We start from the raw sequence: 17382 nt of genomic DNA, 5'->3' as shown, positions 1-17382 counted from the left end.
CAGGTTCAACAGAATCACACAGGACCATATGCCACGTCTGAAACTTCACTGCCGAGCTCAGCTCAGCGAGGTTTTTCCAAGGCCTGATGCCAGGAAGCTGAAGAGATTTACCTGTTCCTAACCTGAGGGCAGCTATTTTGCTGTTAATGCAGCAGGAACAGCTGGCTGAGGAATTGTTTTAATTATGTGTTTGGCTTATCTGCACATTATCAAAAAGGATGTGATCTTCCAAGGGAAAGGGAAGAGCTGGAAAGCTGAGGAAGTTCAGCCTGCAGAGGAGAAGGCTGCACGGAGAGCTCACAGCACCTTCCAGTACCTGAAAGGGTTACAGGGAAGCCAGAGAGGGGCTGTTCATCAGCACCTGTAATGACAGGACAGGTGGGAATGGGTTCCCACCTAAAAACTGAATTATTTCCATTTAATATATGGAAAAAATTCCTCCCTGTGAGGCTGGGCAAGCCCTGGCACACAGGGTGCCCAGAGCAGCTGTGGCTGCCCCTGGATCCCTGGAAGTGTTCAAGGCCAGGTTGGACATGGCTCGCAGAAACCTGGTCTAAAGGAAGATGTCCCTGCCAACAACAGAGGAGTGAAATGAGATGCTCTTTAAGGTCCTTTCCCACCCCAACTATTCCAGGATTCTGTGATTTATGACAGAATCTCTTCACTGGTCACGGTTCCTATAAATACTCTGCCAACGCTACAGCTTGCACGTTGTTGATGCTCTTCCTGATGACAGCTATCCTTTAAATAAACGTCAATGGCAGCAATCACATGACTTTTGCTTTTTGTGCCCTTTGCAAAGCAAAAACCAACACTATGTTTCAATTGACGTTTTTAGTTTTGGCAGACAGAGACGCCAACTTCGCTTCAGCATCTACGTAAAGAACAGTGATTGGATATGAAAACCAGGCTCACTCTTTACTGCAAAGGAAGGCTGAGAAATAAGGGCTGGAGAGGTCTGGTGGAACACCACCACCCTCCTTTGGGACAGCTAGTGACCTCCAGCACAGCTTGTCCACGCAGCTGAAGGGCAGCGTGGCCGGCAGCTCCGCAGCCACTGCGGCTTTGCAGCCTTGGAGCCACATTTCAGCAAGGGCTGGAGAGAAGGGAGGGATGGTGGGGAGGGAGAGGAGTGTGGTTGGATGTGAGGGGAGAAAAGGGTGGGCTGGTGAGCAGCAGCAGCCATTCCTCTGAACAGCAACAGCACCGTAAGCACAGCCCGGGAGCAGAGCTGCCAACTTTCCACTGGGGAAAAGATGGGAAATTTTCCCTTTGAGTCTGACAGCGACTGCCTAAAATCGTGCTGGTGGCCGTGGAGGGACTAACTCACAAGTGCTGTGTCCCCCAAAACCCACCCTGTTCCCCCCACTGCTCCGTGCACTCTCCTCACATGAAGAGCAAGATCCAGGCAGCTCCCAGCCCGCTCCGCCCTGGAACGCAGAGCTTTGCTCTTGAGCTGTCCTCCTTCCCCTGCTCACTCTGTTACTGCCTTACTACAACTCAGATAAATGTTTGGGGACATGTGGAGTAAATAAAGCACAAAATCAAGCTGAACTGCAGAAATGAATCAAAGGACAACAAAGCTTGGAGGAACGGAGAAAGGATGACGCCGAGACGCGTTATGGAAACCACAGTGTGGAAAACGAGGCATGACAAGAGATAAAACAAGGAATCCCATTAAATGGGATAAAAGGCAGAGAAGCATTAACAAACCATATGAGTTCTACCTTCTGAGTGAGTGGTTTTCTTTTAAAGCCACTCTTTGTGTGAGCAGAATGAAAGCAGCTGAGTGAAACGCAAAGAAACCTGTCGGGGGCTTGGCAGCAGGAGAAGAGCAAGATCAGCCCTCACTTTCACTCCAACAAGGAAACACCAACACACAGAAAAAGACCACCAGGAAACCTAAAAATTTCAGGAAACACAGGGAAAAATCAGTGCAAACAGTGCACAGGAAAAAACACACTGGGTGTCAGAAGAAACCCCGAGGGTCCCACCAGCAGCTCGTCCTGCCTTGTGGGGATTTCCAAGATGTTTAATTACAGTTCTTTAAACATGTGGGGTTTTGTCACTACCTGGTGACAAAACATTTGTAGGTTTGGCTGCACCAAACTACAGATCACAAAAGTGAGACATGTTAATGCTGTTCAGGATTATTCAATTGCAACTTTTGCCAAGAGCAGGAGCACCTTCAAATCCACCTCTCTGGTGGATGCCTGCTCTTCCTGAGCTGCACATTTTTCTTAATACACTTTGAAACACCACTAAGAAAAGTTTGAATTTTCAGAAAGTTTCTCAGTCGTGGGAACAGCACTGAGAGTTCTCTGCAGCTTCAGGAAGGAGCACAATAAACAACCCAGCCCTGTCGAACAGCAGAGCCCGTTCTGCTCTGACACAACACCACAGAATCACCTCCTTGTTCACACTCAGACTATAGCTACGAGTTTCTTATGGGACTGGTCCCTTCCACAGGCTGAAAGAATCTCGCTGGCAAAATATTTATCTAGCACCTCATTTGGGCCTTTTTCCCCTCTCCAAAATCTCTTACAAAAGAGAAACGCTGCCTTGTTTTTGCTGGGATATGGCTTCCTACAAGAATGACATTCCAGGCTGTCTCAGTTTTTTCTAGGAACAGCAATAGAGCTATTTTGCTTTTATGGCCTGGACACTACTGTACAGACACTCCACTGCCTGTGGGTTTACCTGAATTAGATTTTAATTTAAACTGGAAAATTTTTTCCCCTGATAGCTTTTGAAGATACCTCAAGCCTTGAAAAGGCTTTTTCTGCATCGTGCAATAATATCTAAATCTACCAATCATTGCTGATCCTTGAAATTTAAAATACCAGACTGCAGGTTCCTGAATCATAGGATCTGTTTATTTTAAGGTTTATTTAGGTGAAGTCACCGGCTGGGCAGTGCAACCCCAGGGCTCACTGCCAAATCCACAAAAAACCCCACTGGGTTTTGGATGAAAGTTCTGACCCCCAGATCTGCTTCTGCAGGAGCCTGGCCATAGCAGAGCTCCTCTGATCCCAGCTTCTCCTTCTCACCATCCACAAATACCATTCCATGCTAATGAGGGGAAAATAGAGGAAGTTTCCACTCTCATCCTTTTACACTGAGATTCTAATTTCCACTTCAAACCTGCCACGCCACCGAAGATGCGTCAGAAAGAATCAGTATTTGCAAGGGAAAGTCGGAAAGCCTTGATGAGATTTATTTCCACTTGAGGAGTGAAATAAGTGATGAAAGCTCAAGAAACAGCTCAGGCTCAAATAAATGCGAACAAAATCCGGTAGTGCTGAGAGCAAAGCACTTGAAAAGAGAAGGATCAGAGCATTCCTGGGATGGAGGAGCTCAGAAGTGCAAATGCTGCCGCTCGAAGCGCGTCGCTCCCCCAGTTCAGTTTTGCGTGTTGCGCACTACGGATTATTTGGAAAAACAGATTTTGCTCCTGGTTCCAGCCAGACTCTGCGTTACACTTCAAGAACCTGACTCTGGCCATGGGAAGGGGCCAATATTCCCACTGGGTCTGCCTGGAGACTGCTCCCAGCGAGGTATGTGGTGTCTGCGAGCAGCAGAGCCCATTTCCTTAGTGATTCTTTGGATGGGACACTTCCCCGTGCTCCTGGTAACAGCGCGGCCGCAGTTGGCATTTATTTCCTCAAAGCTGCTCCATCTAAAACGTCGGATACAAGAGGAATTCATTTCCTAGGCCTCGCTTCCACAGCCACAAATTCCAAATCGCAGTTGCTGAGTGCTGCTGCAAGAAAACGCCCGGGAATTCTGGCATCGGGAATTTTCAGAATTTGGCCTTCCTAAAGGCTGCTTTCATTTCAGAATAATTAAATTCTTAAAAAGGGGGTTGTTGAGCTATTTAAGAATAATTTTTCCTCTAATGAGAGAATATATAAATGTTATTTATCTGTCCGTGTTCAATGAAGGGAATGTGAAATTATTAGGCAAAATTGCTCGCATAACCTCACTGAGCCACGAGCCAGAGTCCCAAAGAAACAGATCTGTAAACTGCTCATGGTTATAAGGAGAGTTGGTGCCATCACCAGGAGGCCAACCAGGGCAGGAAACCTGGAAGAAACCCACTTCAGCACATCTTAACCCACCCTCAGAACAGGACCAGCACACACACAGTGATGTGACAGGGATGACTCCACAGCCTGAACTCCCAACACGAGCTCTGTGCCCCACACAAACACCTCTGCAATCAGAACACGGTGCCACCAACACCATCCATCGCTCTGGAGCATCTCCCCTTCCCATGGTTTTGTTCACCTGCAAGAGCTTTACGTCCCACTTCCATCTGTCACTGCTCAGTACCTGAAACATTCAGGGAGCTTTTACAACTCAGCACCTCTGGACAACAATAACACAGTCTCAAACACTTACTACTGATATTAATAACCACAGAAACACATTGTAATAGCCCCAAATCCTCAAAAAGCTAAATGAAGGACTGATCATCACAGCCTTCAGGAGGCTGCTCCACAGTGACCAGTGAGCAGCCCGGGGAGCTGCAGATCCACATCTCAAACCAACAACAGATAACAGAAATCCAGAATCTCCTTAATAAAAACCAGTCTTTTCCCGTTAGGGACTTTCTGCAACAAACAATGGCTGGTTTGTTTGCATAAGTCTAAATATATCTAGCAAGAAAAGAGCTGGAAAACACCTTGGCTGCTGGATTTAGAGATGTGCACATTTTCCTGAAGTTAGTCCAGTTGCACAGCCTGCAAAACTTACAACGCATGTTTACCGTGGTACTCCACAACTTCTGCAGTATCTCTGTATTGACACAAAAAGTGGAAGCTTAGTTAAGAGTATCCAAATAGAAAAGCAGCGAAACATCACCAAAAATTAGTTCATGTGAGATCCATCCACTGCACCAGGCCCCACGTCATCTTTCTTATATGAATCACTCGATGCTTTTGTCTCGTCGAGAACTGAACAGTCGCTCCCTACGGAAAGCCAAACTTTCCCCTAGGTCTGTTCTTGCGTCACGCAGTGAGCTGGTTTCAGTGACAGAGCACATGGACCGTTCAGTGCCCCTCCACGAACACGCCTGACTGACCCAGAACACCCAGCCACAAACACATCTGTCATCCCACCCAAGGGACGTTTGTTACTTCTCAGCTGCGTCTTTCGGATTCGCTTTAAAATGTGTTTTAACCCCCATTCAAACGCTCCTTCCCCAACAGCCTCCTCCCGTCATTCCTCCAAGAACCTCCTGAACACAGAACCCCCCAAACCTAATTCCCTGCACAGAACATCCCAAACCTAATTCCCAGCATGGAACCCCCCAAGCCAAATTCCCTGCATGGAAAAAAATCATCCCAAACCAAATTTCCTGCACAGAACCCCCAAAACCAACCTCCTGGCATAAAACCTCCGAAACCAAACTCCCAGCTCGGAACCTCCCAAACCAAACTCCTGACTCGAAACTTCCCAAACCAAATTCTCAGAACGGAACCTCCCAAACCAAACTCCCATCTCGGAACCCCCAAACCAAACTCTCGGAACGGAACCCCCAAACCAAACTCTCAGCTCTAAACCTCCCAAACCAAACTCTGGGCTCAAAACCCCCAAAGCAAACTCCCAACTCAGAACCTCCCAAATCAAACTCTCGGCACAGAACCCTCAAACCAAACTCCGGGCTCGAAACCTCCCAAAGCAAACTCCTAACTCGGAACCTCCCAAACCAAACTCCCTACTCAAAACCTCCCAAATGAAACTCCCGTCTCGAAACCTCCAAAACCAAACTCCCGACTCAAAACCTCCCAAACGAAAATCTCGGCTCGAAACCTCCCAAACCAAACTCCCAGCTCGAAACCCCCAAACCAATCTCCCGTCTCGAACCCCCCAAAGCAAACTCCGGGCACGGAACCCCCAAAGCAAACTCCGGGCACAGAACCCTCCAAAGCAAACTCCCGTCTCAGAACCCCCAAACCAAACTCCCGTCTCGGAACCCCCAAACCAAACTCCCGTCTCGGAACCCCCAAAGCAAACTCCCGTCTCGAAACCCCCAAAGCAAACTCCGGGCACGGAACCCCCAAAGCAAACTCCCGTCTCGGAACCCCCAAACCAAACTCCGGGCACGGAACCCCCAAAGCAAACTCCCGTCTCGGACCCCCAAACCAAACTCCCGTCTCGGAACCCCCAACCAAACTCCGGGCACGGAACCCCCAAAGCAAACTCCCGACCCGAACCCCCCGCTCCATCCCCCCTCCCAGCCCCCCGGGCGGCGGGCCCCGCGGCTCTCGGCAGCCGGCAGGGCCGCCGCCCCGCAGCCGCGGTGCGCGGTACTCACAGCGCGGTGGCGGCGGGGGGCACGGCGGCCCCCGGGCGCTGCACGCCGCGGCCCGAGCAGTTGACGGCGCAGGCGGGCGCGGCGCAGGCACAGCCCGGGGCGCAGGGCCGGCAGGCGGGGGCCGGGGTGGCGGCGAGCCCCCCGCACAGCAGCGAGCAGAGCAGGCACCAGCCCGGCAGCCGCGGGGCGCCATGTTTGCGCTGTGCTCCAGTGTCTCCATTTCCCAAAGGCATCTCTCCCTACGGGCATGGCATGGCCCCGGCGCGCCGCCGCCGCCGCCCCGGCCGGCCCCGCCGCCTCAGCGCCCGCCCGCCATGGCCCGGCCCGCTGGGGCCCCGCTCGCCGCGCTGACAGCCCCGGCCCGGCCCGGCGCCGCTCGGCTCTGCCGCTCCGCCCGGCCGCGGCCGCCCCCGCTCCGCCTCCCGCCCGGCGGAAACGCGGCGCCGCTCCAGCCCCGGCCGCCCCCGCTCCGGCCCGGCTCCGCCGGCGGGGCACGGCGGGCACGGCGCCCCGGAGCGGGGTCCCGTGGGGAGGGGGTGTCCGGGGACAGGGGGGTCCCGTGGGGATGGCTTAGGAACAGGGAAATCCCGTGGGGATCTCGTGGGGATGTCCCGGGAACAGCGGGATCCCGTGGGGATGTCCTGGGAACAGGGGGGTCCCGTGGGGATGGCTTAGGAACAGGGAAATCCCGTGGGAAAGGGGTGTCCTAGGAACAAGGGGATCCCGTGGGGATGTCTTAGGAGCAAGGGGATCTCATGGGGATGTCCTGGGAACAGGGGGGTCCCGTGGGGATGTCCCGGGAACAGCGGGATCCCGTGGGGATGTCCCGGGAACAGGGGGGTCCCGTGGGGAAGGGGTGTCCTAGGAACAAGGGAATCCCGTGGGGATGTCTTAGGAACAGGAGATCCCGTGGGGAAGGGGTGTCCTGGGAACAGGGGGATCCCGTGGGACACGAGGATCCCGGGGGACAGAGCACCCCGAAAGAACGGGGATCCCGTGGACACGGAGGTCCCGGGGGACAGGGCTGTCCCTGGGGCAGGAGCACCCCGGGCTTTCGGGGCGCAGAGCCATCCCAGAGACTACGGGCATCCTGAGCACAGAAACATGCCGGGCAGCAGCGGCATCCCGGGGAACACGAGCATCCCCGGGACAGGAGGGTTATCCCCGTGCGGGGCTCGGACACCGGGCAGGGCAGAGGATGCGGCAGGGAATTGTCTCCCGCTGCCTGGGCACACAGGGCGCTGTGCCCACCTGAGCCCGCCCCGAGGCTGCTGCCCGTTCCCGAGGGCTGCGGGATGCAGTGGGAGCTGCATCACACCCCCAGCACAGCAGGTAACTCGGGTACCTCGGAGAGAGCAAGAACAAGGCAGGTACTTTCCAGTGCTTTTTTTTTTTTTTTTTTTTTTTTTTTACCATTAAACACAGCAAATCTATCACGTTTCAATGTCACTTTTACCCTGCACTCGCCCCAGGCACTGGCTGTGGCTCTCAGCTGGTGAGATCAATCCATCATCCCACAACATCTCCTCGGGAAGCTGAATTGTTTCTGATTTGAAATGATTAAAAAAATCTAGCTAAAATAAAATCCCCATACAACCAAAGGAAGCATCATTACAGAAGGCATGTCCCCAAAACCAGCCCCAGCCCCACCTGGAAAGGATGGAGCAGTTGTGACAGCTGATTATTGCACCCTAATTTGTTGGTGTTTCACATGTGCTGTGTCTGCTCGGGACAGAGAAGGGTTAGCCAAGGTGATGGTTTGGGTTTGAAGCACGTAGGATTTTTGAAGGTACTTGTGATTTTGGGTATGTGGGATTCTCTAGGGGCCCTTCAGCACTGCATGTGCATCCACTGTGGGCTATGAATCCCACCCGGAATCAGTTAAGTTGGAAAAGACCCCAGATCTGGCTCTACCCAGTGGGGTTGACCCAGGATGGTCCTGATCCAACAGAATCCATCAGCACCTGGGTGGTTTTAGCTTTGGGATTGTCCTGCTGAGGCTCTGGCTTCCTGTATGCAAACTCTGAACAAACCTGAAACGCAAAGCCTGACAGCATCCAACCCCACTCCTTGGCATGCTGCGTAATGTATGTGAGAATTTACTTTCCAAAAACATTTTGTGCCTTGAATGTTGGGCTTGAAATGTGCTTGAAAGACACATCATCCTCTGCATGATGTATTGTGCCCAAAATAGCTCCATGGTTACTATTTCCGCATGTGACTACAATATATTTATTTCCGCTCCCTCAATTGTAAATTGCTTTTTGTAGGGTTCTCTTTCTTTTCTTTTGTACTGATGCCCATATTCTTTCAGATAACAGCAAGGAGAAAATATCCTGTGTGTGGATTGTAATCAGTAGATTAGCTGGCTAATGGAATCCAGCTGATGGAATGAAGTTAAGGGCTCTCCCCCAAAAGCCAGGGCTGCCAAGCTGTAAGGAGGGCAGCGAGCAAGGAAATACTTGAGTGAGTGTGCAAGGAGAGAGCACACTTGACAGAGCGGTGAGAAAATCATTTGTTCACATCAAATCACGATTTTTGATCTTGGAGGGAAGTCTTGTCGCTGGGATGGGTTTTAAAACAGCAGCTGGGGAAAATGATGGAAGTGGAAAAAGTACTCTGGGGTTGGGAGGCTGCTGCTCACTGCGAGGCTGGGAATGGCTCGTTGTGGGAAGGGATTCTGCTGCTTCCTCCCGCTGGCGGGAACAGGAGGGTTTCTCAACACTGTTTACTTGAAGCAGAATTAAAACCCCAGTGAAGAGGCTGTTAATTCTCCCTGTCCTCCCAGTCCTGCATGCAGGCACCCAGCACATCCCAGACACACCATGCTCAGCAAAACGTGACAGAGCTGTGGCTGGCCAGGAATGTCCCTCCTGCCTCCAGATCCCCCAGCCAGATCCCAAAAACACTGCAGATGGCTTTGGACAGCCCTGGAACCCCGCGGCAGCCTCTCTCCAGCACCCATGTCTGCACATGGAACACAGTTTGGCTCCTACAGCACCAGGTGCAGCTCCAGTGCAGGCACCTTCTTGTCCAGGTGTGTTTGTGGCCCACTGAAGGGAAACTGTGCAGCTGGAAATTGGATTTGGGCCAGGATGGCTGAGCCAGGACAGGGAGCCTTCTGCCCCATCCACTGTACCTCGTGTGGGGCTTGCGAAAGGCAGGCAAAATGCCCCTCCTGACCTCCCTGGTCCCTTGCCAAGAGCTGTGGGCCCTTGGAGAGCAGCTGTATTTATGTATGGCCTTAGTAACAGCTCCATTTGCTGTCATTTCCCCGTTTAGAGGTAACTCTCACCTGGTGCAGGTAGCACAGCTGGTGCTCAGCGAGTGTCTGGGGGAAAGAGCTCTCCAGTGGGAGTGGGATACAGGATCCCAGAGGAGCTGGGGATCCCTGTTCCTCGGGGGAGGAGGGGGCTGTGTCCCTCCCTGCAGGTTGTTGGACAAGACGTGGCTGCAGTTTGTGCCCCCCTTTCTTGTGTGATCATAGAAACATGGAATTCTTCAGGTTGGAAAAGAGCTCCAAGACCACCGAGTCCAACCGTTCCCCCAGCACTGCCGAGCCCACCCGTGTCCCCAGGTGCCACCTCCAGGGATGTGTTCAATCCCCCCAGGGATGGGGCAGTGACGCTCCCTGAGGAGTGACCCCTGCAGGGACCATCTCCATCACCCAGTCCTGGCTCCTCCACATTCCATCACCCACTCCTGGCTCCTCCACATTCCATCACCCAGTCCTGGCTCTTTCATATTCCTTCACCCAGTCCTGGCTCTTTCATATTCCTTCACCCAGACCTGGCTCCTTCATATTCCATCACCCGTTCCTGGCTCCTTCACACTCCATCACCCAGTCCTGGCTCTTTCATATTCCATCACCCGTTCCTGGCTCCTTCATATTCCATCACCCAGTCCTGGCTTCTTTGTATTCCATCACCCACTCCTGGCTCCTTCACATTCCATCACCAGGTCCTGGTTCCTTCATATTCCATCACCCAGTCCTGGCTCCTTCATATTCCCTCGCCCAGCCCTGGCTCTTTCATATTCCCTCACCCAGTCCTGGCTCCTTCATATTCCATCACCCAGTCCTGGCTTCTTTGTATTCCCTCGCCCAGCCCTGGCTCTTTCATATTCCCTCGCCCAGCCCTGGCTCTTTCATATTCCCTCGCCCAGCCCTGGCTCTTTCATATTCCCTCGCCCAGCCCTGGCTCTTTCATACTCCTTCCCCGGTTTTCCCGTCCCTCTGCTCCAGCCGTGGCCGGGACAGCAGCCGGCAGGTCCGGGAGCTCCACCGCCCCGAGCCGCGGCGGGCTCAGCCCGGTGCCGGTGCCGGTTCGCGGGCCCCGGGCGCCCTCTAGCACCGCCTCCGGGATAGAGACCGGGAGCAGACCCGGAACGAGCCCGGGAATCACGGAATCACGGAATCTCAGAATCCGGGAGGTCGGAAAAGCCCTCTCTGACCACTCAGTCCAGCTGCCCCCCCAGCAGAGCCAATGCCACCTCCAACCCGTGTCCCCAAGTGCCACATCCTTTTTTTAAAGGACAAGCGGGGACGGCTTCCCGCTGACAGAGAGCGGGGATAGATTGGGAATTAGGAAACGGATTGCTCTCCAGAGCCCTGAGTGCCTGGAAGCGCCTGGCTCCGGGCTGGCCGTGCTGCTCACACGCTGTCATTTGGAATTCAAAACGAATCGCCAAAGCTCGCTAGATTTTTGCTAAGAAGAAATTTCCTGCCTTCCTTAGGAAACAGCCTTAAAAACTCGGAGCTGCGTCGTCACGGTCATCGCCCAGATTGTTCATTACCTGGAGCGCACGCTCAGCTTGGGAATGTCACCTCAGGTGTGTCAGAGCAGAAAGACAAAAGCTGCTGATCCTGAGGCTGATGGATCCCACCCAGCCGTGTCTCATCAGCCGTCTGCCACCAATTAGCGCTGATGAACGCCTGGCACTCCTTCGCGTGTCCCCGGGCGGGTGGGAGCTGGGTTTGCTGGGTTTGCTTTTCCTCCAGCCCCTGGGCCAGCGCTGCCACCCATCCATCCCCTCGAGACGCAGCGGGAGCTTCTCCCCAGCTGGCCCTTGGCTCTCCAGAGCAGCAGCTTGACGAGCCCCTGCACATTTCCATGCTGCTCATTACCACTGTTTATTGTTTTACAAGGGCCCAGAGCGCTGCTCACATCCCAGGGCTGGCCCGTGGGAGTTCTTGAGCTCTGCAGTGCCAAACTCATTTCCAAAGATGAGGGTTTGCAGGGATTTATTTGTTCCAGCTCCGTGGGCTCGGCTGTGGTGGCTCCAGGCAGTGCCAGGCTCAGGGCCACTGGCTGGGCTCATGCTCCAGCCACGGTCTGGCTGCTGGGAATCGTTCCGGGATGGAAATGGCCAAGTGTGAATGGAAACAGAGGCACCTGTGACATTTATACCCTTGCTTTTGAAACCACAGCCACAGTCTAAGCCTTCCCTGGCTCAGGATGTGTTTGTGTACAGCTACAAAATACCTCAGATATTTCCAAGCTGACATGTTATATTCCTAAAATATTTGATGCCACTGAGGCATGTCTGAAAAGCATCTAAAATATACATACAAAATAGACTGAAAATATCTCATATTAGGGAGGCTGGGGATTTGTGTTTATGTCCCTCTGTTTCAAAGGCCTTTTGAACATCCAACTCTGCATCCTGTCTCAAAGTCCTCGTGGGTGACTGCTGAGCTGGGGCCTGCCCTGCACTCAGCCCTCTGCTCCTGACCTTGGCTCCTGTCAGTCTTGGCACAAGGAAAATTAATTTCCTGGCTCAGCCCAGTGCAGGCTCATTAGGAGCTGGCACCATCACCCTTTTATGGGTGGGAGGGGGCAGTGGGGGCCCGGGGCAGCACCGAGGTTCCCTGGGGATGCCCATGGGGACATGCCAGGCATTAGAGAAAAACTCTGCTCCAGAGGAGGGGACTGAGCACCCTTGGCCCCCATCCCATCCTCCTGCTGCCCACGGTTTTGCTGCCAGTGTGGGTCCTCCTCTTAAACACTGTTGGGGATGGTTTTTGGTGTTTTCATTGCCTGCCTTGGCCTTTTGGAGAGGGAGAAGGGGCTAATGGGGCAGTTTGGTGGGGGAAGAAGGGCTCAGGCTCTGCCCCTGGGCTGCACGTGCTGAAAGCTCCATGTCTGCCCACCTCCAGTGTCCAAACCCTCCTGAGGAGCTGGGTGCTGCTCTCACAGGTTTGAACACCAAGAAATGGAGTCAAAAACAGGCTGGGCTCTCCAAACCTCCCCAAGGAAAACATTGGCAAAGGCTGGAGGGAGCCACAGGTGGGAGCTGCCCCTCAGGATGGGCCAGAGAAGTGGAGGAGATTGAACCAGAGGGACTCTGCGGAGGAGAGATGGAAAATTAAATATCCAGACAAAGGGAAGAGGTTGCAATTGTAAGATTGGGCTTGGCAGTGTAAGAAAGGGAAGAGACAAAAGCAGTCTCCGAGCAAAATGCTGGAATTTAACTTTCACAGCTGCAGAAGGAAAACAATGCCTTCCCACACAAAACTCGCTGATGGGCTGCGCTGATGAGGAGATGTCTGAGGAATTTCAATTAAAAGCCAGCGACACTGACAAAGGCGATGAGATTGAAGTGTTCAGAGGTAAGTGAGCGATGGGAGGGGAGAACAATCACTGGCGAGGGAGGGAACGGTGCCTGCTCGGTGCTGCGTGGGCTGGGCCCTTCCCAAGGCAGCAGAGTCCTTGCCCACCCTGGCAGGGAGCTGGCATCCAGCTCCAGCTGTGTCCCGAGCCTTGTGCACCTCCCTGTGCCTCCCTGTGCCCTGCATGGGATGTGCTGGCTGCAGCAGGGCTGTCCCCTCTGTCTGACCTCTCCGGGGGACATTGCTCCTCTGCAGGATGAAGCTGAGCTCTCTGGGTTTGCCTGGCCCCAGCTGCCCGCCCACACCTCCATCCAGGTGATGCCACTGCCTTCAGGCTCTTCCTCTACAGGCAGAGCTCTGTGTGCCCTTGGCAAAGGAGCTGGAGCAGGGCTGGCAGAGAGACACGGGATGGGAGAGTCACAGTGTGGTTTAGGTTGGAAAAGGCCTCTGAAGTTCAGCCAGCCCAGCTATTCCTCAGCACTGCCAAAGCCAGCGCTGTCCCACGTCTCCAAGTGCCACATCCCCAGGGCTGCTAAATCTCCTCGGGGATGGGAACTCCACCCCTGCCCTGGGCAGCTGTGCCAGGGCTGGACAGCCCCTCCAGGAGGAAATTCTCCCAAATATTAAAATAGAAATTCAAATCAAATATCAAATATAAATTCACCCTGAGCTCCCCTGGCCCAGCCCGGGGCCGTTCCCTCTCCTCCTGTCCCTGTTCCCTGGGAACAGATCCCAAATCCCCCCTGGCTGTCCCCTCCTGGCAGGAGCTGTGCAGAGCCACAAGGTCCCCCTGAGCCTCCTTTGCTCCAGGCTGAGCCCCCTCAGCTCCCTCAGGAACTCTCCAGCCCCTTCCCAGCTCCCTCAGGAACTCTCCAGCCCCTTCCCAGCTCCCTCAGGAACTCTCCAGCCCCTTCCCAGCTCCCTCAGGGATTCTCCAGCCCCTTCCCAGCTCCCCCAGCCCCGCCTGGGGCTCCAGCCCCTTCCCCAGCCCCGTTCCCTTCCCTGGATACACTCCAGCCCTTCCATGTCATGAAGGGCCTAAAACTGACCCCGGGATTTGAGGCAGAGCTTCACCAATGCCCAGCAGAGACAGAGAAGCCCCCAGGCCTTGGCTGGTGGCACTGCAGCAGGTGACAGCAGAGGCACCACGGGCAGCACATGGAAAGAGCCTGCAGCATCCTTCCTGCCGTCACCATGCAAGGAAGATGAACGTCTTCCAAGCTGGCACAGCCGACATCGTGCCTGATGGGAATAGCTCGTCCTTGCGGGCTGCCTGCTGGAGAGACGGCTCTGCTCCCTCCGAGCTGGCAGCAGGAGCTGGCAGCAGGCTGGGCAGGCTGCTGGGAGAGGCAGGGACGGACAGAGCCCGGCCGGGCAGCGCGGGGGCAGCTGTGGCACGAGCCGGCTTCGGAACAACCCGGAGCAACGGGAGGAGGCAGGCGGGGAGGGAAGGCCTCACACCGAAATATCTTGCTTGGCTCTGAGCACGGCGTGGAACTTCTGGCACACGGAGCCCTGCCAAGTCCCATGCCAAAGAAAACAGGCAGATTTAAAGCCCTGAGGCACAGTGTTTGTGCAGAGCAGCTGGGCAGAGCACGGTGCTAGGCCCCGGGTGGGCTCCTGGTGTCTCCAGCCCTGTGCAGAGCTCTGTTCCCTGCTGGGGCTGGCTGAGCAAAAGGCAGGTGCCATCGCCATGGCTGCTGGCACAGGTGGCACTGGTGGCACCATCTGCCTCTCCACGCTCACATTTATACAGCAGCACAACGGCTGACTGACCATCCTGATGGGGACAAGCTGTTTTTCTGCCTTTAAGGACAAATTTACATCTATGTAGATGGCTCGGAGTAGCGGCTAGCCCTGCTCAGAGCCGTGCCAGATGCTGCTTCCCCGAGGCACGCCGTATCTCCAGGCGTCTGTTGTTCCATTAAGCTATTTTTAGCAAATATATCCCCCTTAGTTCAGCTGCCGTTATCTGATTAGTTCCTGTAACTATCTGAGGAGCAACATCTCCAGGCGTGGCTGCGATTCTGAGCAGGCTGTGTCTGTGCACACGCCTTGCCTGCAGGAGGGAAACCTGCCGGAGATGCTCGTGGCCGCGGTGCCCCGAGCTCTGCCGAGGCTGATTTGGGGGCTGGGGCCAGCGGGATCAGCGCAGGACCCCTGGCACGGCCGGAATGACCGGGGCGCGTCCCGGCTGCTGCCGCCGGTGCGGGGCCGCTCCTCCGGCGTTGCCCCGGTGCGGCGGCGGTGAGCAGCTGGCTTTGTTTGCTCCGGAGCACGGGGCCGCTGATGGAGATTTCCATCCTCTTCGCCCGGGGATGGCAGCGGGGCAAAGTCCTGGCGCAGCGGGGCGGGCGTGCCCCGAAGGTGCGGGGTGCCAGGGCAGTGCGTGCCCCCTTCCTCCCGGCGGGGACCGCCAGGAAAAGCCGCACCGGGGACCGCTTAGAAACCCGCAGCCCACAGATGGTTCCAGCGCTGCACTTTGTTCCGCGGCCTCAGCCTCTATTGACTGCAGCTGCCCTGGAAAATCAGATTATAGTGCGAAACCGTGGCATCCAGTCTGCTCCGCCGAGGCAGCTTTTCCATCTCCCGCCTGGATCGCCGGGATGCAGGGGAGTGGGATGATGAGCCTCCAGTGTGACAGCTTTTCCTTCAGCCTCAGCCGTGTCGGAGGAGCGCTGCAGACCCAGAGCTCCTCAGCATTCCCGGAGCGTGTGACCCCCCCGTGCCCAAGACTCGGGGTGGCAGCAGGGGGATCTCACCCAGGAACCGTGCACAGGGGCACCTAAGCTGGCCCATCTCCCTTTTCCATGGTCAAATCCATCAGAGCCCTGCTGCTTGCTCCTCCTCCTCCCCACGGGGTGCTTCAGGGCCCTTTAACAGGGATTAACCATAGATTTAAGTGCTCCCAAAGGGAAAATCTCATCCATGCCCACAGTGAGAATGACCCCTCAACATCACCACGGCTGTCACCCGAGCTCTGGCGCTGGCCCCGGGCTCTCTGGGATGCTGATCCCTGCCCTGTCAGCTGTCACTCCCTGTGCCGGTGCTGTCACTTGCTCCATCTTCACCATATGCCTGCCTGGCTGCTCCTGACAGTGATTTACTTCTCGCTCCCGCTTCGCTGTGCCTCTCCACACCTCCATTCCCGGCCAGGCTGGGCCGTGCTGCCCGAACATGTCACGCAGCTGACGACATTGATTCCAGCCGAGAGACCGCCAGTGCCTCGGATGACATTCGGGAGCGGAGAGAGGCGCCAAACGTTAATCTCTGTTGCCGAGACGCACCGGAGGAGCCCGGGCTCCCGGTCCCGCAGCCCACGCTCCGTCCCCCCGTGGCCTGGAGCCAGTTCCACCCTTGCCCCCCCGAGGGATGCTGCCGGCGGCGGAGGGTCTGTGACTGCACCGTGCCGGCAAACCCGAGAGGGATGGAGGCGGCTGCGGGACTGAACCAAACCGGGCTGCGGGACTGAACCAAACCGGGCTGCGGGACTGAACCAAACCGGGCTGCGGGACTAAACCCCAAACCGGGCTGCGGGACTGAACCAAACCGGGCTGCGGGACTGACCCCAAACCGGGCTGCGGGACTGAACCAAACCGGGCTGCGGGACTGAACCAAACCGGGCTGCGGGACTGGCCCCAAACCGGGCTGCGGGACTGGCCCCAAACCGGGCTGCGGGACTAAACCCCAAACCGGGCTGCGGGACTAAACCCCAAACCGGGCTGCGGGACTGAACCAAACCGGGCTGCGGGACTGAACCCCAAACCGGGCTGCGGGACTGAACCCCAAACCGGGCTGCGGGACAGATCCCAAACCGGGCTGCGGGACTGAACCAAACCGGGCTGCGGGACTAAACCCCAAACCGGGCTGCGGGACTAAACCCCAAACCGGGCTGCGGGACTGACCCCAAACCGGGCTGCGGGACTGAACCAAACCGGGCTGCGGGACTAAACCCCAAACCGGGCTGCGGGACAGACCCCAAACCGGGCTGCGGGACTAAACCCCAAACCGGGCTGCGGGACTGAACCAAACCAGGCTGCGGGACAGACCCCAAACCGGGCTGCGGGACTGAACCAAACCGGGCTGCGGGACAGACCCCAAACCAGGCTGCGGGACTAAACCCCAAACCGGGCTGCGGGACTGAACCAAACCGGGCTGCGGGACTAAACCCCAAACCGGGCTGCGGGACTGAACCAAACCGGGCTGTGGAGCTGCACCCCCTTCCCACTGTGCACCCCGCCCGCGGGGCTGGCGTGTGCGGCGTGGGACACGCTGCTGCCCGGGGTGAGGGTGCCAGCCCCCATTCGCGGTTCCCTTCGCTCCTGCAGAGCCACCAGAGGCGCCTCCCGGTGCTCCTACGGCAACGCGCCTCGGGACCGGGGCGTGCAGGGGCGGCGCGGGGAGCGGGCACCGCGGGGAGCGGAGCCCCCGTCCTCGCCTCCCTTCACGC

The 17382-nt window shown here is 56.1% G+C and overlaps 1 protein-coding gene across 3 annotated transcripts in view; it reads right to left on the bottom strand.

The window, feature by feature from the left end:
* PKD1 (polycystin 1, transient receptor potential channel interacting) overlaps nt 1-6679 on the bottom strand; it is an 81606-nt gene extending 74927 nt beyond the window's left edge. For 2 of the 3 annotated variants that reach the window (XM_085592035.1, XM_085592036.1), the window contains exon 1: nt 6323-6678. In XM_085592035.1, the coding sequence (XP_085448161.1) occupies nt 6323-6555 (233 nt within the window). In that variant the 5' untranslated portion in view covers nt 6556-6678. Of the gene's footprint in view, nt 1-6322 lie in introns of all 3 variants that reach the window. The other variant, XM_085592037.1, reaches the window with a different exon arrangement.
* Nucleotides 6680-17382: the final 10703 nt, after the last annotated feature.

Source organism: Lonchura striata, chromosome 14, assembly GCF_050655825.1.
Source record: "Lonchura striata isolate lonStrDom1 chromosome 14, ASM5065582v1, whole genome shotgun sequence".
Classification (NCBI taxonomy): Eukaryota; Metazoa; Chordata; class Aves; order Passeriformes; family Estrildidae; genus Lonchura; species Lonchura striata.
This window is presented reverse-complemented; position numbering and strand designations above follow the sequence as displayed.